At 39.7% G+C, this 22443-nt stretch overlaps 2 protein-coding genes across 12 annotated transcripts in view; one reads left to right on the forward strand and one right to left on the reverse strand.

The window, feature by feature from the left end:
• HnRNP-K (Heterogeneous nuclear ribonucleoprotein K) overlaps window positions 1-1178 on the forward strand; it is a 91177-nt gene extending 89999 nt beyond the window's left edge. For all 8 annotated transcript variants that reach the window (XM_069119638.1, XM_069119634.1, XM_069119639.1 and 5 more), the window contains one exon: window positions 993-1178. In XM_069119638.1, coding sequence (XP_068975739.1) covers window positions 993-1020 — 28 coding nt within the window. In that variant the 3' untranslated portion in view covers window positions 1021-1178. The remainder of the gene's footprint in view (window positions 1-992) is intronic.
• Window positions 1179-4109: 2931 nt separating this feature from the next.
• 5-HT2A (5-hydroxytryptamine receptor 2A) overlaps window positions 4110-22443 on the reverse strand; it is a 36980-nt gene continuing 18646 nt past the window's right edge. For all 4 annotated transcript variants that reach the window (XM_069119627.1, XM_069119625.1, XM_069119624.1 and 1 more), the window contains 5 exons: window positions 10925-11149; window positions 8349-8667; window positions 7189-7404; window positions 6101-6397; window positions 4110-5499 (listed from right to left, as the gene is read on the reverse strand). In XM_069119627.1, coding sequence (XP_068975728.1) covers window positions 5259-5499; window positions 6101-6397; window positions 7189-7404; window positions 8349-8667; window positions 10925-11149 — 1298 coding nt within the window. In that variant the 3' untranslated portion in view covers window positions 4110-5258. The remainder of the gene's footprint in view (window positions 5500-6100; window positions 6398-7188; window positions 7405-8348; window positions 8668-10924; window positions 11150-22443) is intronic.

Here is a 22443-nt window from a genome sequence, read left to right on the forward strand (position 1 = left end):
GCAACTACACGCAAAGTGGTTTCGAAACGATAACAAGCCTCTTCACGTGTTCACGTTACGACTACGCATTAACATACTTGGCTTATCACCGCGAAGCGATCGTGCGTCCAGGAGCCACCTTCCGACGAGAAAACGCCACCGAAACGGAAGAAACTAAATTCGCTTCTAATCGCATCGTATCACTTCGTCCCGCACGAGGAACTAACCAAACGTCCCGACTAACCAAAACGAGGAGAAAACGTGAGAAAACTGAGCAAAACTGGGAAAAAGTAATCGTCGCGAAGGTGAAGGAAATCGAAGGTGGACAGTGACACGGAGAATTGGAGAACACGTCTGCCTACTGCTACTACCACTTAAAGCTCAACGAGTTAAAGAAAGGGGAAATCGAGCGCTGTTGCATGGAAGACTAGTGATTTTGTTGTTCTACTTTCGATATAACAAAGAATCACTAATCATCCTACAAAGGCGCTCGCGATCGTCGGCTTCTCTTCCCGAGAATCTCCTGCTTTTCTGGAACTAACATCAAATCCCGCTGCGGCCTCCGTCGTGCGCGCCGACGAATTCTCGCGTTACCGTAATCTAATCGTAACATTTTTTGCTAAGCTTGTCACGTGTAGATATTACAAAAAGTGTGTTTCATCTTTAAATAAACTTAACGACGAGATATCGAATCTAACTGTGACGAAAATAAGATGAGCGAGGTTAAATGTATCGTTTGAATGTTAAATAAAAATAAATGTGTTTGATCGTCCTTTTTTCTTTCGGTACGAAAAGTGACAGACACTGTGGAATAGATAATAAGGAGAGATAACCCGAAAACTTTACGGTCATTCAGTAATTAAAATAAGGAGAATGATACATATATGTGCATATCATCAACTAACCATTTTAAATTAGTTACATCATATGTATGAGAAACATTAATTCAATCGATCGCACGAATATTAGCTACCTGTTTCTAACGAGATATTTCTGGTGATCTTTTGTTTCAGCGTGCACGAGAATGCAGACCATTATTAGAACATGGTGTTAAAGGAAGCATTCGGGGGGGAGCCAAAGATGCGTTTATAATTTTTTTAGGGATACTTCTTCGCGTGAAAAGTGAAGATTAATTAAAGAACGAGAACTCTTGAAGCCTTTTTTCATCGAAAGAAAAAAAAAAAAAAGAAACAAAATAATATTACATATTATTGGCGTTTCTCCTTGTGCATTTGTGAGAAAAGAAAGAGGGAAACCCCAGAAAGAAGAAAAAAGAGAAAACAAAATCAAAAAAAAAAAAAAGAAAAGGAGAAAATAAAGTCAGAAAAAAATGTTCTCAATAAATACTAATCGATCAAAGCAAAACGCAAGGAGAGACAGTCTATTTTGTGGACTTTTCCATTTGATTATACGGATTTACGAATAAGAAACGCTCGTATGCCTACTTTCACGAGTTTAGAATCTTGGAATTGGCGTTCGAGGAACAGCCTCCTCGTGCAAAAAAGGCCAAAGAACAGCACTGTTTCTACGCCTGAGATCATTCTCGATCTTACGCATTTTTTCTCTCTCTTTTTTTAGTTATTTTTTCCAATCATTTTATATCGTGTGTTTTTTTCCACGACTCTGGGCAAGCTTTGATACGATCATTTTTTCTTCTTTTATTTCCCACTCGTTTTATTTTCTTTTTTATTTTAATACCCGCAGAAGTCACTATCGAAGCGCACATGTTCTCCGAACCCTTTGTTCTTCGCTGTTTTACTACAGAAACCTCGTATAAAGAAGAGAAACTTTCCTTGCCTTTTTCTGATTTTTCTTTTCAAAAAATTTCACGAATTTTGCAAGACGAATCGTGGTTTCTGACAGCGAAAGATCAAAGATTTTACAAGTTAAAATTCAAATCGTACATTCAGAAAATGTATCGGTAAGATCGAAGGAAGGGAGAGGTTGCCGAGCGAATTAAATGGAAAAAGAGAAAAAGGACAACGGCGAGAGAACCGAAGTTGCTAGAAACGTTATAATACGCGGATACTTTTTGTATATAACACATCATAAAAAGAAAAAAAGAGAAATTAAAAATAAGAGAAAAGAAGTCGTTAACGATAACATGTCCCTTTCCTCAATCGTCACACGGCCATCTGTCTACTGCTGCATTACGATTATACTTAATTATTATTAACTATCGTAAGATTGTAAAATCGTAAGATTAAGCAGAGTAATTTTGCATCAATTTCACAGATCGAGCGCGTAACGAATGTTCGTGATCTTTCCCCTGCGGTATAACTGTTAAGCGTGTAAGAATTCTAATAATAGAGAGTGATAAGTTAAACTATTAGAGATGCAACTCCATTGGGAAATATCGCTATATAATACGAGATGTTGAATCAAAAGAAAACTTGCAACGAAGTCCGACGATGCTGCGTCTTAGAAAGTAATAGATAACGCGTTTAAACGGAAACAAGAGGCAAATTGGAGAACGTTAAACTATAAGAATGACGAATACATTATAATATGTATATTATATCACATATACGTCACTCTTGGCGACGTATAAGATCGCTTTGTATCTTACGATCGTCGGTGAAAAGACGAAGAGCAAACGGAGCGAGGAAGAAGTTTTACTATCTGTGAAAGGATTCAACTTTTAAATGAAAAGGTTTGATAGACATCGAATGTTAGGTTCGTACTTCCAAAAGGGAACACCATGATGATCTCTCCGTATAGCGCGTCCGATGCACAGTCTTGCAGAAAACAAAGTAACGAAATTTCCTTGTAAATTACCACGAACTCCAATGTCAACCCTTTTTACACTTCGTCGAACCCTACGATTTCATCTTGTTTCCTCTGAGACTTTTATACGTTGTATCAGCGACCGGACACACGGATGTTCTCTTTTAGGGGTTGCAACTTGAACAAGCATGCGAATTTTAGAGACAGATTTATTGCAAATGAAAAGGAAGAGATAAAAAAAAAAAAGAGAAGAACAGGAAGTCGAAAAGCCGCCCTCAAGCTGGAACTAACTCGTCCTCTTTCCCTTCCTCGAAGAGACACTCTCAGCACCTTTACCCTCTCTCTCCTTCATTCCCTGATAGTATACTTAGCCACGTGACGAAAGTGAAATAGAAGAAAGAAAGCGGAATCACGACCCCGAGAAAGGGTTTTGATGACGCTACGAAGGGCATTTTTTTTAACGCATCTCGATCAAACGACCGACCCCGGTCGCCACGGAGCCGCCCTTTTCTCTTACGTCTAAGAAGAAATACCGATACCCCCACACCCCCTTTCTGACGGTTCACTCCCACAACGTCGTGTTTATCCGAAAGATCAAAAAGAAAATAAGAAAGAAAACACGAAAAGGAAATCTTTTACGTCCGCGTGATCTCGAACAGAGAAGCGCGTGCATTTTCGTTCGACTCACGATTGTACCGTCTTTTTCATGGTTGTCGGGGAAAATGAGAAATGTTCTAGTTACAGGCTTCTCTTCCGTTTGCCAACAGCGAATTTGTTGCTGTTGATTTCGATTCACATTCAATCCATTTTTCTCTCGTATCGCCAAGCTATCGATATTTACCGCTTTAGGGGTTGAATTGCGGTTTTCTTGGAATCTCAAGGAAGTATTTCGTGCATTTTGCTTTGAAACATTCGGAGTTTCTGCCACATGACGCGGCAGTTTCCATTTTTATCGTTAACATGTTTCGAACTTGGACGAGTGAGTCGACGGCAGTTTTGGAAGGGAAGCAGGATATTTTTTCATTGCCCCGAGACCCACTTACGTAATAAGGATTACACGAGAAACAGGCAACAAAACAGAGAGACATACATAAAAATACATATACACACACGAAATGCATGAGAGGCAGAGAAATCGGTGTGTTTTAGCGTGCGTGCCTGTGTGTGCGAATGCCGAGGGAAGACACGGTGGAAGAAAGTTTGTAATTGTGATCATTGAAGGCTTGAACAAAGTTGAGACAGAGAGGGAGAGAGTGATGCGTGTACACAATTAAGATGAAAATATGAAAAAGTGAGAAAGATTCGCTCGTATCACGATGTGTGTATTATATAAGATATACAGTTTACAATTATTTGTAATGGATACTTTTTATTTGTCAAATAAAAGTTAGTACAAATGAAAGTAAAATAGGAATGACTTTTTGCATCTCCGTATCATACTGTTACTTCTTTCCTGGCTGAGAACTATGAAAATTTCATTGACCCTTTCGTGAAAGCTGTTTTAAGTTTCACTAAGTGGAAGATTTCGAATACGGTGAATTTTTAAATCGACGAGATTTTCAGACGAAGAGGACGCTATTTTTAATCGTGTTGCCTCTGTGGCTATTATTTCGTTAATTAAATAACATTTCTACGAACAAGTCTCTACGTGCACAGCAGAGTAAAGAAACCTTCCATCGATATCACAGACGATAGTGTATTTTAACCGGCGTGTATTGAAGAGAAAATAGCGCAGGATCAGTGAATAAAATATTCATACGATCATTACCATTACAATGGAATCGATACGCCGCTATTCTTCTTTATTCCGTACAGTTTTACTTGTAACTCGTTAAAAGAACCATACTTCGCTACACAACACACGTATCGATTTAACGATAATTTTTGACTGGACGAAACACCCGGGCCAATCTGTTCGCATCGTTCGGAGTAAATAATAATAAAATGTTTTATCACATTCACATATATGTATTCTTCGCACTTGAAGATTACCCGATTCTCTGCTAGCCTTCTTTACCACGATTGAGCATGAAAAGACACGAGGGAAAATTGTGCGGCAGGTATCAACGTCAACGTCGAGCATTCCATGTCGACGTCAATTTAAACGTTTCCCTCATTTCGAGACTACGCTTTTATTCGAGACTACAATAAAACACTCAAACGCTTGTATCACGATCAAACAAACAAAACGAATACCGCTATTTAAGTTGACGGGAATCTTTTGCATTTCTTTCTTGTATTATTCTTTAATTTCATCTCGCTATTGCTTGCTCCGAGTTTCCTCGTTTAAAGACAAAACATTTTGCTATTCTTTCTACGATACTCTGTTGTACCTTCTGCAGGTATCGAATTAGAAAATTGTTCCAAGTTGACGATAGTTTTGGCGAAGAAATTTATCCGACAGATAGGATCGCGTCAAAATTTTTCGATCAAATCCTGACGAAATTCTTCTATGAAGCACGGATCAAGAAGAAATCCATCGATAAAAAAATCATAGGCGTTCGAGTGTTCCACGTGGCATCGATCGCATTTCCTGGAACACTTGGTTCTCCTCAACAATTCTGATCGTGTTCATGCTGATGGAAACTGTCACGGTAAAGGGACGTTGGCGTGCGATGCATCATCGTCACGTAGGAGCTTCCTGAGGCCGGTGTGGCCGTCGGATTCGGTGTTGGCGTCAACAACGGCGTACCCTGAAGACTAATGACCAATGGAAGCGCGGTCGGGGTGCACAGGCTCATCGCGTTGCGTCCACCTTCCGTCACCGAACGATATCTCGTCGGCCTTGCTGACCTAGAAAACGTTTCTCCCTGCAGGTACATGCATTAAACGAGAGTAATAAGGTCGTGAAACGCTAGTGAAGTGTCCCTCGAGCCTTCTCTCCCTACAATCGGAACGGTAGAACGTGCTATGGGATTTAATGGCTCGATGTCCCGTTCCCATATTCCTCGTTTCTGCGTTCTTTGTCGTTATTTCCGCGTAGATTTGTTTGCTTCTCGTAGAAGAAGTTTTCCGAAGAAACAACCACGACTCTTTTTTTCTATTTCTTCTTTTCTCTTTTCTTTTTGCACCTGACGTAGTAGTAGCTTGGAGAAGACCGACACGGAGAGACAGCGGAAGAAATCAAGTTTCAAGAGACGAAGTAAAGTTTTCGGGTGTTGAGTATAGAAAATTTATTCGGAAATGCTAGAGAAAGCACGATTTCCACAGAGAAAGTAGACTGTCTACCTCGATTTGTTAAGATCGCCAGAGGAATACGATACGATATTACGAATATGTAATTTGAAAAAATAATGTTCCTGTCCTTTGTAGAGTCTTTTTTTCGTCAAGCGTTCGAGTTAATAACGCTCAACTTCAATCAGATAAAATAGTCGTAAAATACTTCTACACTCACCTGGAACACTTGCACTTCAGCAATCTGATGAACGCAGCCCTGAACGTTCTATTGAATATCGTGTAGATCACCGGATTGATGGTGGAGGACACGTAACCGAGCCACAGACACGTGTCGACCACGTGTACCGGCACCGAGCACTCGGGGCAGGCCGCGAAGAAAATATTCAAAAGGAAGAATGGCGCCCAGCACAGCACGAACGTGAAGAAAACCAGACCCAACACTTTGCTGGCTTTTTGTTCCGTTGCCACGGCGTTCGCAGCTAACGATCTTCTCTTCGTTCGTCCCGCGAGGAACCTAGAAACCCAAGGATTCCGATGTATGTTCGTTGAACTCGAAATTCACGAAACGGTCCAAGTTCGAATTGACCATCATTTGTACATGCAAATGGATTTCCACGCTCGAGGGCTAATCCTGCCTCGTGTCTCTCACGGGTGCGATTCGTTTCACGCGCAATCCTGTGTCAAGGATTTTCAGGGTCGAACAATCTCTGCGATTGGCCGTGCGGCGTCAATATCGCGATTAAGCTTTGTCAACGGATCGCGAATCGCGATAAACATTCTGGATAATTGGTTACGCTTCGTTCTACTCTACTTTCGATCTTGTCGATTTTATTTCAGACATAAAGGAACGCAAACGAAGCGGCGGCAAATTGAGAAACTTTCGATGGCAAACTAAATTCATCCGAAATCGATGACGCACCGTATGCGTTGTGCAGCGGCTGTCTAATCCCATTTACGACGCGTCCTACACGTCGTTGTGGGAAGGAATTCACGTTATCGTTATTGGATACACCGACGACGGTTGTAAGGGCGGAAACATTTGCTCAGAAGTATCGCAAAGAACATTTTATGAAATTAAAAAGTAGTATTGCGAGATAGATGAAAAGATATATAGAAGAACAGCAGGTTTTTGAAACGTCGGTTCCTGAAGATCGTCTTTCAGGCATTTCTTTCGAACGAGTGGCAAAGCGAACGCGCCCTTTCAAACGCACAAGCGAAATCTCGAGATTTTTGCCCGTCCATATCTCGTTTCGCGATATCTCGGATATTTTTTGACGCAACGATCGAGTGGAGAAAGAAATTCACCTGAGATTTAGGGTGTTGGGAGTGACGTTCAACTGCAACTTGAGGGCCCTCAAAGTGAAGTTCCTTGTTTCACGGGCTATGTTCTCCGGCGTTTGTGTAGCCTGATCCACTTTCGACCTCAGTTTCGTCCCGGCCGTACTTCCGGCCGGGTTGCTGGCGCCGTTCACGGCGAAATTCAGCTGTGGTTGGGATTTGCTCGACCTCGCGCCCTTGCACCTGTTATATTTACAACGGGACAGAAACCCCGCGTTTAATTTAGTTAAACTGTAGAACCATCACTGTTTCGCGAAATCAAGTTACCGGCCATGGTGAATTGCAACGAACCACAACCGAATTGCAACGAACGCCGCGCTTGTGAAAAATGAACGGAACACGACAACGATATTGTACGTTATGCGAACAAAGGATGCACGCCGAATTTTCCATATCGCTAGCGCAAGATACGGTGGTTGGATTTTATGGTGTTAAATACGGCAGCCCGCTGCTGACGATTATGTAAATTTATTCTAATATAATTTATTAATCAGCAGTTTTATCGCGAGGTAACGTTGTGCCTGAAACATTTGGAAAGGAAGATTCGTATCTCGGGTGAGCCTCTTATCCTATTTAACGTTGGATGGAAATATATTTGGAGAAACCATAATTGGACAAATAAATAGAAACGATAAAGAACCGACTAACACAAAAAATCCAATTTCTACGTTAGTTAATTGCGATACTTTTTATCTTTCTCGCTAAGATTCCGCAGTTTCCTCGTTCGCGTTTTAGCTTCTCTAACTGCATCCACTAATTTTCTTCCAACCCTTCCAATTTAGCGGAGCGTCTAGTCGCGAGTGAAATAAGCGGCGACTAACGAAAAAGATTTTTAATTCCATTAATGCGCCAGTGGAGTTGCGGGACAGTTAAGTTACGTCCGTTGGCATCAACAGCGAAGGTTACGTTGCATTAGGTTAATTGGTACGATTAAAAGTTGTCGCCCACTTAACGGCATAGCATCAGACGTTCGGTTGTTCACGCGCTGATGATGTTTGTCGCATAGTTCAAGGATGAAGATAAATGTAATTAAGGCGACCACGTGTGTTCAGAGGCAACATGCGATCGCTTCCGCGACTGAAAAATAATTCTTTTTTTTTTTAATCGCTCGATATATCGTTATTTACCTTTCGCTTGCGACACCGCCGGAAGTTCTCCACGTGTATCGCGTCGACGACGACGATGTGCTGGTTTCCGTAGTCGAAGTAGTCGAGGAAGCCTTCGTCGAAAAATATCTGCCTCCCAACCTTCGAAATTGATCCCGTTCAGGATGTTCCGCAACGAAACGAGCCTTCTGTCTGAGTAGCTGCACCGTCAGTATATACGTGGCTACCATGACGATCATGGGAATGTAAAAGGCGATCAGAGAACCGAACACGAAGAACGCCCTGTTGTTAATCACGCACGTCCCTGGTCGAGGCATGATATTCGAGGGATTTATTATACCTGTAAAATCACCAACAACTTGGACGATCGTTCACGATTACCCGATTACTGTTTTTTTTTTTTTTTTTGTATATATTATTATAATTTACGATTTATAGATCCGAATAATACGTAATGGTAACTACACAGGGGAAAAAGTTGAAAAGGTGAAATAAAATAAAATTTTGCTGTCTGAAGTCTTGTTTTCGAGGAGATCAACTTTGAGGGTCTGTATAGCAGGTTAATTTTTACTTAGATATTTTCAATTCCTATTTCTTTCTAAAGAGGTTTTTCTAAACGAAAAATCTTTATTTTACATTGACGATTAATTTTCACGTGTAGAGTAACCATTACCCTCTCCGTTGTTTACTCGTTTAGTTTCCTCTCTAGTTGGAGATTAGGCAAATTCGCCTACATACACTTGGTAAGTTTTTAAACTCGATTCCCTCGAAAATGTAGTCTCCGACGGAATTTTGTTATTCTTCGGTTTCGTCTTAGCTCGAGCCACGGAGAATCTTCTTGCCTTCGCTTGAACCACAAACTTACACCCACGGTGTATTTGTAATTTACAGACTCGCGTAACATAAAAATACATTGTGCGGAATGTGAAATTTAAAATTGCCATTCGAATGGACTATAAACGAATGCAGGATGCAGATTATAGCAGAAAGTTCGGAATTAACGAGAGAGGTGAAAGCTTATAGATGCGATGCGATGCGATTCATCTTCTTTCTCTCGATTTTACGATTCTTAAAAAAATCGAACACCGGCATCGTTTGGGTAAAACCGTAGTCGTTTATCGACCTATCCGTGTCCTGGTTGCATAGTATTTGGAATAGTTTCGAATATCGAGCAGCCTTCGCTGGATAGAAGGTAAGAAGAAGAGTTGGCGTAAAACTTTTCCATTTACTCTGGTACTCGACGAAACGTTTAAAGGAAACCGATTTCTCCAAGTGGTTCATCCGGTTTACGTCTTCCGGAACGAGGTTTTTTCAAATGGCGAATTTTTTGATTATTGTTTCGAACAAGTGTTCGTTCCGAATTACTCCGACGATTCTACGCTATCGACTCACGTAAGAAACGCAATCGTGCGTTGTTTTTTCACCATATGCCGCGTAATTGTGAGTCGGATGCTGCAACGCTACACCTATAACCTATACTCGTTAATGCTATACTAGAGAAATAGAAAATTACATCAGCTATCGGCTCTCGTTGTCAGAGTTAGCTGAAACGAGAATCAATAGGATTTTTCAAACAAAAATTCAATACCACGTTGTAGGATTTCAAAGCTACAAGTGGCCGTGACAGTTGCTGTATTTTCACTTACAAGTTCAAATACCAGGTATGTAAATATGAAACCGGAATTTTTGTATAGAAAATACACGTTTATTGTACGAAAATGATTAAAAATATTTTATTCGAAGTATTGCCCATCGCTAGCTATACATTTTCCCCACCTGTCTGGCAATTGGTGGATGCCACGCCAAAGAAACTGTCGTTCTTTTGAGGCAAACCAGTCATCGAGCCATTTTCGTACATTTTTGTAAGAAGTGAAGTGCTGAAGTGCGTGTCCCATCGATGCAAATAAATAGTAATCGGACGGAGCCAAGTCTGGTGAGTAAGCCGCGTGCGAAAGTATTTCCCAACTGAACGCTTCGATCGTTTCCTTGACCGGTTTTGCTGTATGTGATGGTGCATTATCATGAAGCAAAATTACTTTGTGTTGCCTTTTTTGATATTCTGGTCGTTTTTCACGCAAAGCTTGATTCAAATCGATCATCTGTTGTCGGTAGCGCTCAGTATTAACGGTTTCGCCAGGTTTTAACAGCTCATAATAGATCACACCCTTCTTTTCGGTGGTCTTCCACGTTCTTCGTTCCTCACGTCAAAATTGCCACTTCTGAATTTTTTAAACCACTCAAAGCACTGTGATTTACCAAGAGCATGCTCACCGTAAGCTTCGACAAGCATTCGATGCGATTCTGCAGCAGTTGTCTTCAAATGGTAACAGAAAATCAATGCTGTCCGCAAATCGTAGTTTCCAGGCACAAAATTTGACATGTTCAACGCTATTACAAACTATGCTGTCGTATGAAACTTGTATTCTTCTGAGTCGAAAATGTTTGTGAGATGTCAACAAAGACTTTTGGCATCAATGACGCAGTTTAGTGATAACTACATTATCAGCTAGGGCCATCTATAGGCAAATTCCGGTTTCATACTTACAGACCTGGCATAGGAATCGCTAATTTCCAACGTTTAGTAAAATTTATTTTACCTAAAACTGTGATGGAACTAGAGACCAACATAGCGAGCAACCACACGGCCGCGATCTTGAAGCCGACCATCCGCTTGGTGGACGTGTGCCGTGTCCTCAACGGGTTTCGGATGCCCAGATACCGGCCCAGTGAGATGAAGCACATGTGCATTATGCTCGCGGAACACGCTAGCACATCGCACGTCACATACACGTTACACCAGAGTACTCCAAATGGCCAGTATCCTGCAACATTCAACAAAAATAACTCTAGTAGAATTCCGACAAATTTTTACGGTTTCCATAAGAGACGTACTAGCGTCAGGAATATCGGAATGCGTTTAATTCCACGAACTGCCAGCCTTTCGGTTTCTCCAGCAATTGTCTGTCTGTCTGACACATTCGTTTCTAAGCGTCCTTATCTGAACGCAATCCCATTATTAACTGGATACTTGGAACAATTTAACGTTATCTAGACTTAGTTATAACTGTACTGTTAGTAACTGTACAAGTTAATCTATTCTTCCGTATATTTGCCATCTACCTTTTATCCTTTTACCCTGAACAGCGAGCTCCTTGAGTTTCCCACCGATCGTATCTCGCGATTTTAATTCCTCGAAACCGTAGGAGAGCGTGAAAAAGACACGTGCAACGTTTGAAATGGTTTTCCTATTTAGAATTTCCATCTATTATCAAATACGATCGTTCCGCGAGCTATAATACAAACGCGACAGTGATCAAAGTTGATATATATAGAGAATAATATAGAGAAATTCAATTTCGTTTGTCTTTAATTTGTCCAACATGAACGCGCGACGCCACTGGTTCTTTTAGCTTCGGCGTAACGCTGCGCTGTCAAAGTTTCCTTTTGATGGCTAACTTAGCGAATTTTCGAGATTTTCACACAACTTTCCGTCCGCATTCCGGGCACCAGCCCGACGCGTTTAATTATCGGTTTACCTTAAACTAAATATGTATTCGTACGTGACGCCTTTTGCCATTTTAAAGATGTGCACATGTTCATCCGACCTCTCTGAAACACGAGCAAACTCGGAGGTTACACTCAAAAGCACACAAAATGCCACGAATGTAAACCGGCTGTTAACGTTGAAGTCCTTTGATGTTGTCCGTTTTCACGTGCATCTTGCGAGTTAAAATTAACAGAATTGCGCGTTTCACGTCAAAATCGAGCAGATTCCGATGACAGACAATTAACTTTACGACACCGAGAGTCTCTGTCGAACAGCTTTATATTCGAGGGAATAAGAAGGAATGAAGCATTTCCCCTTGGAAGTTCACGATCGAGCCGATTCTGCTTTGACGTGGATTCTAAGCAAATACCTTCTAAGTTTAAGAGTTATCGTAAATTCTTCACCAGGACGGAACTATCTAACTTGAAGCTTCCGAGGTCAAATTTTTTAATAACTAGTTTAGAAAATGAAGGTCAAAAGTTTCGTGGCTAGCCTGCGGAGCTCGTTTCAGCTTTTTTTCTTAAGAAGCCCGAGTCAAAAAGAAATTGCAAAAACAAGAGATTCGATATCAGTCGTTATAACCACGTTGTAGCAGGTTCGGTAGTTTTAGTATTAATAAGAAGGAGAGTAAAAATTTAAAAGAATATTTCAAGCCAAGTAAGTATCATAATACAGTAGATAAAAGAGCCATTTGAATTAATCTGATGGAGACTTTGGGTTCTAAAAGTCGTATTCATGATACACAGATTGTTTCTATATTTGGCCTAGAACGATCGCGGCTAAAACTATATAAAATATGACATTTTTATTGCGTTTAAAAAAGGCGAGGTTCAAACTCGAAATTTTCTTAGAACAAGTCAAGAAATTCGGCTTCGATAAAAAGATGCTGCAAAAAGGACCTACTCCTGCAAGCTCAAGATTCAGGATATCTGAAATCTTTTGGATGAATGTTTAATTCGATTAATTACTCGGTTGCGAGGAAGATGCCTTTTACCCTAATCTTTCATTTGAAATGCAGAAACTTAGCGAATGCTACGATTACGTTTGCCCGCGTTATATTACGATACTTCCTAATTCGAAGTTGCGGGTGACGCGTGGAGACGAAAACTTGTTCGCATGAACTTGCACGTAATGAAATTCTTTAGGAGTAGACCTACGAATTTGTAACTAAGATCGTGCAAATTTTTCCGCAGGATTAATTGCAACTTCCGGACAAATGGTTAGCCTTGAGCCTTCGCAAGGAATCGCTACCTCGATCGAAAAAAGAAAAAAAAAAGAACAGAATATTCTACGCGTTTATGTCGCTTCACATTATGCGATTCTCTGTGCTCTTTGAAAAACTCTCGTCTCTTTGACGTTTCGCGTGGTATGCGTTATACGTGATTTTATTATTTACGTTTCATCTTTCGCTCTGTGCGAGTCGCGGCTCGCTGCGAGAAAAACTTCCGACTATTCGAGTAACGATGTTCCTCAAGTATCAAATACGTAAGTTTGTGTTCGATCGAATCGCCAGTTTACTCAGAGGATTGCATGAATTCGTTCGTAACAGGAAGCCCGAAGAATAGACAGTTATTTATTAATTTAGAATTAATTATTTACTTGTCATTCGACTATTTAACTATAAAACAATGAAGGAGGATATATCATCTGTCTACGAAACGTGTCGCAAAAAATTGTCGACTTGGAAAAGTTTGATTTAAATCGGGCAGTTTCGAAGCTCTAAATCATTCGATTGGCGAATACTCGCGAGGCTGGTTCTCGAAGGAAATAGGATGTGTTCTATATACGAGGAAAAACGATAGCGAGGGGCAAAGATCCTCGTACCCTCGAAGATATTTGTTGACGGAGTCGCGGAGAAACAATTCCAGCGGCGAGGACAGTATGCATATTCGCGTCGACGCGATATCCGCGCCGGAAATGCAATTTCGTCACTTCGCTCGGTACGACGTTCACGTAGAAATTGCGCGTCCTTTGTTATTTCCTTTCTGACCCCGATTGTAATCGTGTCCCCGAAACGATGACACGTTTTGTGTGATAAACGTATCGACAGTTCCGAGAACGGTTTTTCCATTAGGTACGCTTTCAAATTTATTTCTCGTGACAATTCCTTGCCTTTTTATCCCGGTAATATCGCTGTATTACGATACGTTTATAGCCGGGAAATCGAAACGCGTACAGTACTGTGTCGCAGTCTTTCGCCATCTATCAAATGAAAATGTTTTACTTGTAGGAATCAATAGGATACTTAAAGCATTTTAATGGGAGAGAATTTAAATTGATACTACCTTGAAAGGAAATTGGATGCGCTAAAATTCCCCAGAAATTCTTAATGGCACCGAGACTCGGAGAACGTGCAAGCCAGATATAAAATTTGAATAGCATTTTCTCTGTGCTGTCCTGCATAAATATGACATTTTACTGTAATGCTGTAATTTTGATGCACTAATTAAATCAAAACGAACAATATTGTACCTTAACGCAATTTTCTATTAAATCAAGACGAACGATGTTCGCGAGATACAAAAATTCTCTCTATACATCTTTCTGTAGTTTCTACCAAGCTGCATAGTCGAACAGTATAGAATCTATCGTTGACGGTCTAACATTTTGCAGAATATTGCACAAAGTTGGAACTTTGCGAGCGATACGTAGTAGTACAGTCTGTTTATAGTCAGACGGGATCTTGACGTATCCATTGCGTCGTTGCGATTATTTTTCATCGATTTGAAATGTTAACATGATCGTCAATGAATCTCAAAGGAAATAAATTATTCACGAATGAGCAATATATTCTTTCCTAAAGATTATTAGCTGAGAGAAGGGTCCAAACATTGAAATAAGATGCGCATTCTCGAGCCTGTCGAGTTCAAATTAATATTTCAAGCCGGGCGCGTTAGACTAGCGAAAAAGTAGGTTAACGAGCTAATTGATCGATTCTAATTAATACAGCAAACCGGTAACTTCTATCGAGCCACTCTTAGATGGCTTTAAAAGAACGTGCTGATTAGTCGTAGAAGCTTCAAATTAGTGGAGCTCGTTTCGCTGTGTTGGAATATGAAACGAATCACAGGAAACAGCGTATGAAAGTATCTTGTAAAATATCGCGAAGAAACGACCATGCATTTGCATGGATAACGAGACATCTTGGAGATGTTTTCGATGGAAACCCTGTTTTCTCCCACGAGCTTGTATATCGAAAAATATCGAAGATATTGGGCGGTTATCGGTGAATTCGAAACGCGGTCGGTGTCTATGTTTATGAGGATTATACATAGAATGGATTTAGCCGACGGAGCTTCTCGGATATTTCATTCTATATGAAAATGTTGGGAAATTTTTCAAATGCTAATATTTGATAAAAATGTTCGTCAAACAACGAGCCGTTATTTATAATAATCCGAATGAAATTTATTCGATCAAAGTAACGGACGATACATCTTTTACTGATTTATTAATACAATTGTAATTGTAAAATGAAACAGGCGATAAAATTTAGCATTCGTTGGGTCTGGAAACAGAGGGCAGGCGAGAGGCGTGCTCCGCTAACATGATACCGATTATCGAATTCACAGTCAAAGGGAAAATAAAATTTTGTTGCATCGGGGCAAACTCTTCGATACAAAGCGTTTGTACGTGTGGAAACGTAAGAACGAAAGTGTGTAGTTCCATATTTTCTCGTTCGATGTACGTGTAACTTAACACGAAACACCGAGGCGGATAAAGAATCAAAGACGGAGCTCTCGCTGACATATTTGCCTTTCTTGTCTCGCTCAGCTCGTCATTTCTCACACCTAGAAAGCATCGAGAATTTCGTTTATTTGTCAGAACGATCCTTTGTATGTACCAAGGATCGCATGCATTATTTATAAGACGACAACGATGATCGCTGCTTTGCAGGGGAACAGATTTCAGTTTCTGAATCTTCTGATATGGTTCTGCGAAGATCCAGATGTTACGATCGTAAAAGCTTGTTTTTGGGGAATTCGTTGTACGAAAAGCCTATTGCGAGAAAACGAAGGGGATGGTAAATCTATCTGGAAGCGATTACTTGAAAGAATTTACGAAGGAAAATTACATCATAACTCGGTATGGTCTTTTTATGATTATGGTTAATGGCAGTTTGAAAGTAGAAAGAGAAAAACGACGATAGTATATGGGTGGTATACCTCGGTAAGTGGAATTGGTCGAAACGTAGTCAGACGGGAACACAAACTCCCGAGTGAATTCCTATTCAACTGGCAATGTGCTGTTATCTAGATTCGTTTGTAAATCCTTCAATTAACAGTTATCTTTATTACCACGCTATTGCTACAAAATAGGAAGCGTATATCATATAAATATACTGCTGTTTAAAAGTATCTAGACACTTGCTTAGTTTGACAAAGTGCATTTTAATGATATATCACAGAACAGGTATATGCGAATTAAAAGATAATATTTAATACGAAAGTACAAGATAACCTGATTCATACGGTTAGAAAGCGACGAAATGAACGAGATAAAAATATGAGGGAGCTTGCGCGTCGAATGAGATAACATAGAATCTTTTCGTGCAAGAAGACGTAAAAGCTTTTTCGCAAAGAAAGCTACAGCAATGTTCCCTCATAAACGTTCAGACTAGTCGGAATTCTGATCGTAATCTGAAAAAAAATTGTTCACCCGTGAGCCTAATTCATGCTCAGGCCTATCATTCGTACGACCGGACAACATTTATCTACTTTGTTCTTCGACACGCGAGTGGAATTTTCAATGCAATCCTGACCTCAGAATTATCTTATCGCCAGTTTCTGCTCTTCCGTCTGAGTCAGCGATCACCTGTTCTAAAACTGCTCCAATCTTTCGTTTCGATGGTCTTCGAGGTTCATTCAAGAACACCCTCGAGTATAGACCGAACCGTATCAAAGGATTTTTTCTATCGATCGAGAGAATATCTTTAACTTATATTCATTATCTCTGACTATAGAATTCAAATTTTGCCAAAGATAGGTTTAAGAGCGAAGACATGCTTTTCTTACGGTATTCTTTTAGGCTTTTAAGATAGTATTGTTATATATATTTATTTGTTTATTTATTTATTTATTTCCGCCTTTTTTCCGGCTCTTGCGAAGACTTTCAGTTACACATACAAAGTAAATCAGAACAATAACTATAACACTTACACATGAACAAAGATATATACATAAGAAACCAGAACAGTGCACGTAAACCTACTTACAAACAAAAACAAAATAATCATAGCTTAACCTAATTTCTGTTAGCTATACAACTACCTACATCTATCCTTATAATCCACTATTCAAAATACTAATATTGATAAATTGTATCATAAAATATTTTACTATACAGTATTAAGCCGTGGCAATTTTGCCCAACAGCAGTTGTCACGTTAATAAAAATTAAGCTCTAGTTGTTAACGATTGGGACGTACCTGGAAAATACCTTTGAAAGAAAGATTGTGAGAAGTGAATTTCCAACGATCTAATTAATTACACGTTACATTATGGTTACGTTAATGATAACATCGAAACTTTAGCTTGCATCGATTTTACGGTCGCGTTAGGTAATTTCTGCCTAGTACGAATCTTTCACTTTTATTCATCCCTTTTCATTGCTCGCGTGAAAGGGAATAATTTCATCAGGATGTTTGTTGTTCTGTGAACGAAAAATTCGTTCTTCTTGATGAATGACAAACGCAATTTCCGAGAACGAAACACGCCAAGTCGAAAATACATCGACTAATTCGCGACCTCGTTTCCGGTTGCATTAGCGCCGAAAACGTATGACAAGGAAGCTGTTGGTTTTCACAGCGAGAAATATTTCATTCTGTCGACAGAACCGTAACCAGCGAAGGAATGGACAAATGAAAATTCCGCTATTTTCCGACAAAGTTTCCAGCATTGGTCAGGACGTGATCTTGATGTCGTTCGACGGCAAAATAGACCAAGCTGTTTCGTCGGAATCACGGACGTGCCATTACAATTTCAAACGCGCGCGAAAGAAACTTCGTGGACGAAGTTAAATCGTGCTAGGAACGGACTGGGCTTAGAATGGAATTTTTCCTAGTCATCTTCTACTTTTCGGAACGTCGTTGAAAAAAGTTGGAAAAGTGGTAGAAATAAAGCAGGGAAATCAGTCGGTGCCACTTTTGAAATTGCATCCCGGTTTGGAATATCCCCTTTTAAAATTACTTTTCTTGCGATTACGATTAGCAGTTAGTAGTACTATTACTAACTCGACTGCCTGCTGTATAACACACAATTCGGGATAATAGGCGATGTAATATTATTTTCTTTTGTCTCTGTCATCGATGATTTTAATATTATTTCCAACAAAGTAAATAAAGCATTAGGATTTCAACAACGTCGGATAATTACAACATACTCGTCTTTTTCGTAACTCTAATACTTTTTACGAAATTTCATTCCAGGAAACGAACTATTGTTTTTAACTCCGATCTACTTTCGTCGTTCTACGTAAAGAAACGAAACTAATTCCAGGATTTTTACGTTCCATCGATAATATTCGCGGCGGCGAGCAGAGTCCACGAAACTCGTCGAATATCGTTCCATCGGCGACTTCTTATCGATAAACGGAAAAATACACTTAACCTCGATATCCGCTGCCGTGAAAATCAAAATCGCGTCGAAACGGAACCTCTCGTTGAAAAGGTGTTGCTCATTAATAGTTAAAAAATCGAGTACCACTAGAAATGAAACTTACGATTTCACCGGGATGCAACGTTCTACTTGAAATCATATTTTTCCAACGGTTTTCTCGACGATCTCGTTGCAAGAGGCCGGAGTAATAATTCACTGCGACGCGGTTTCAATCGACCTCGGCATTTTTCCCTTCGGGACTCCATTAACCGTGCCGCCCATTACTTCGCCCCTCGATATTGTCGCTAGACTCGACGAAAGTCGAGAGGCAAAGTGGCAGGAAGACGTTCAAAGGGACGTTTTAAAAGTGGATCCGTACGATACGAGGCATACTAGCATTCTCGATCATTTGCATTCATCTTCCAACCGAAAATCGCTTCGAAAAAGCAAACGCAAAGTTGAGAACCGATCGATTCGTGAGATTTCGTCGGTATATCGGAAGTTTCGAGTGGAATAACTGCTCGGAACTCGAGAACTAGCGAGCAATTAGTTCATCTGCGGGCATTCCTCGTGAAGGAATTTTTCGAAGCAAAATAGGGAAAGTTCGTGCACGATCGTTGAACTCGAATTTTCTAACGAGCCAGCGATCGTACGCTCGTGGCTAGTTATTTATTTTCCTAAATTGCGGAATTTCTACAACGAAGATGTTCCGCGGTTTTGCGTGGAACTTTCCGTTTTATCAGCAACTGATCAAACCAAAAGGTCATTTACTAAGAAGTTTGAGTTGCTTAATATCGTCCCTCCATTTTAATGGCACTTTCTGTGATTCTGGGAGAAAAATCACTGGTATAGAAAAAAAGTATAAAAACAGAGATGAGGTATGTAGTTATCGCTATTATTAACCTTCGTATATAGGGAATAAAGGATATTTGTGAACCCGTTTCACGAGAGACATTTGATGATAAAGCGTTGTTTTTGTATTTCATCGCTGTACCAGTACTTATCTACTTTATCGTCGATATGTTAAGATAAATGAGAACAAGCTAATGATATCGCTCATAAATAGCTTGGTTTACCTTGTAAAATACGATTGGGCATCCAAAAAAGCTGTGAGGAAAGCGAACAGTATAGAATCCCTTGAAAACAAATAAATTTAAAAGGTGTAATCGAGGAGAACGATATTTCGATGAATTTTCGCCTGGTAATTTTCGTTTATGCAAACGAGTCATTAACGAGCGGACTCTGAATAATAAAACAAACAAAACGAACAAGGAAATAAAGCAGCAGAAGAGCAATCGGGAAACTCTGATTGCCATCTAATTGGTTTCATTGAAAGTTCGTAAAGGAGCGTTCGAGGCTGTCGAAGTTTTCATTTATAGATTCGCCTCTATAGAAACGAAAATTCGATCGCCGTAAGGCTTTACAAATAATTCGTAGTAAGTAAAAAGCGGATTGGGAGGATACCATTATTGGGAAAATTGAAAGCGGATTGAATTAGATTTCTGGTGCTTTTAGTGATTCCGTAAATCTTTGACTGAAATTTGGTCATTGTGGACACTGAACCCGTGAAATCGTTTCAGCATCCGTGTGAAACGGTAGCCGAAGCTTTCAACAACTTGCGGTTTTATTGGAAATTTCTTTCGTTCAATTCCACTCGTATATCTATGTGTCTCGCCCAATTTCTGCTACGTCTAACAATTGCCGTTCATACGAAATCAAAATTGTTATAAAATTGATATTTTCAACATCGATCAAATTTTCTAGAAAGTCTTGAGTGCAGATATCACGAGAGGATATGATAGCATTTTGAACGTAAAGATATAAATCGCGCGAAAGAAATTTCCTGTAATCTTCAAAAATCGTTGGGAATTGGAGTCCAGTGTTGTGGATATCTATTGTTCTTGCAAATGATATATTTCGTATCTTAGAATTTATCACCTATCGTATATAATTTATTGTCTATCGATAAGGATATATGTATTTCTTTTCTTTTTTTTGTGTGTGTGTGAATTCAGAGAGTTGTTGTCACGGTTCGGTTGGATTCTTTGTCGCGTCTGACTATGCGCTGACTCGTTCCACTTAAGAGCGTACAGACCACAAGGTATGCTACGAGAGACGATTCTAAAACGAATGAATGATGCAACGGACAATTCTTGCGAATGAAATCAGAGTGTTACAACAGACACAGACAAATATCATCGATCGCTTTGCAATAGTATTGTTTTTCTTACTGCAGCTCCATTACTACGATAAAGAGTGAGATGTAGTAAATGTAGCAAAAAGTATCATGTGGCGTAAGAAATCCTGTTGGCGACTGGAATTGACATGAAATTAACAATAAGAATTTTCCGTATTTTTGTCATTTTTCCGATTTATAACGTCGAGGTATAGAAAAGTTAATCAGTATCTTTGCTCGGCTCGATGTTTCACAGATATTTTGCAGCGTTAGATTTCGACAGAATCACCATTTCCCATTTCGACATATCGAGAATCCCACCGGAACTAGTTCCTTCTCCTATCGAGCAAACAAAATCGATTTACCCCGCAGCTTCCCTGCGTTTCTTTTCGCGGGATTGAAGCTCGTCTTTTCTTTGGCTGGGTTATAGAAGGACGGATCGTAAATGGGTAAAATCAGCGCGTGTCTGTTCCACGATCCCCCTGAAAAGTTGATCACTAGATTCGAGATTCGCCTATTTGATTTCATACCAGCGACTTTCTTCCGATGCTGTATCTTTCTGTCACCACCTCCATGATTAATGCTATGGTAAAGAGTTGCGTGAAGAAAGAAATTAATTTAAAATTCTTGGAAGTTTCCCAAGAAAGCAACGTTAATATTTTGAAGAAAAAAAGGTAATAATCATTCTGATAAAGACCATTTTTCGAAATTCAAGAAGGAGTCTATTCGGAATGAAATGTGATCTCGTTCAGTAAATGAAATCAGTGTTTCTCTTTTTCATAATATTACGAATTATAAGAATATCAACCTTCTGATAACGTAACAAAATGACGAAGAATTCGGTCTAATAGTTAACACGATTGTAGTGTTAGCGATTAGTGGATTCTCCAAATAATTCGAATTTGAATCATTCGAATTTAGAAGTCTGCGATCCACTAAGCAAAATGACGAACAGTAAAACACGATCAGGACCTAAGTCCTTGGTACAAAGTAGTCGATATAATCGAAGAGAGTTGAAAAAGAGGGGGAATAGAGACTTCGACGAGGCCTATTTCGCATTGAATCTCCAAATATCCCAGCAGCTTTCAGCGCCCCTTTTTATCTTCATAGACCCTTTTCAGCCTCCCCAGATGATGGCAAATTGTCTCCGTTCTTAATAGATCCAACTATAGCGAAACTCAGGGGGTTTCATCCGTCCATGTATCCTCTGCAAACGCGAACTTTATTCCATTTCCTGTTCTTTTGTATTATTTCTCAAATTTTCGTGAAACGTTTCGTATACAACTGATAATTGTTTATTTATTAAAAAGCCTAGCCAACAACTTTGACGAACGACTCGCACGTTAAATCATTGTTTCATGGTTTAACCGTGGTAAACTCGACGATCTCATTATAGCGGACACAACAATAGTCTACTGTGCGTGATACAGTAATTACTGTCGCATTACACAGTCCTCGTATTATCTCCTAAATGGAGAGCTCGTGTGGCTAAATCCAACCGCGACTAAAAGGGGAAGGGGCTGTTAGATATATTAATTGAGAAAAAGTTTCCGAATAAACTAGTCAAATAACTTTATATTAGAATTTTAATTAGAATTTACTTCAAAAAGATGTATCGTCTGAAACCAATAGGATTGAATCCATTGAAAAACATTCCAAACGATTTAAATTATTGAAATAATTTTAATCGTTAAAGTATTCAACTATCTCTATCTAATTTTCATGCGAAATTTCGAGTGATTAAACTCAGTCAGTACATCGCTGTTCGCCTTGTACTTATGTATCTGTAATGTGCTC

The sequence above is a fragment of the Bombus flavifrons genome, chromosome 9 (assembly GCF_040668555.2).
Source record: "Bombus flavifrons isolate JBK064 chromosome 9, iyBomFlav1_principal, whole genome shotgun sequence".
Lineage (NCBI taxonomy): Eukaryota > Metazoa > Arthropoda > Insecta > Hymenoptera > Apidae > Bombus > Bombus flavifrons.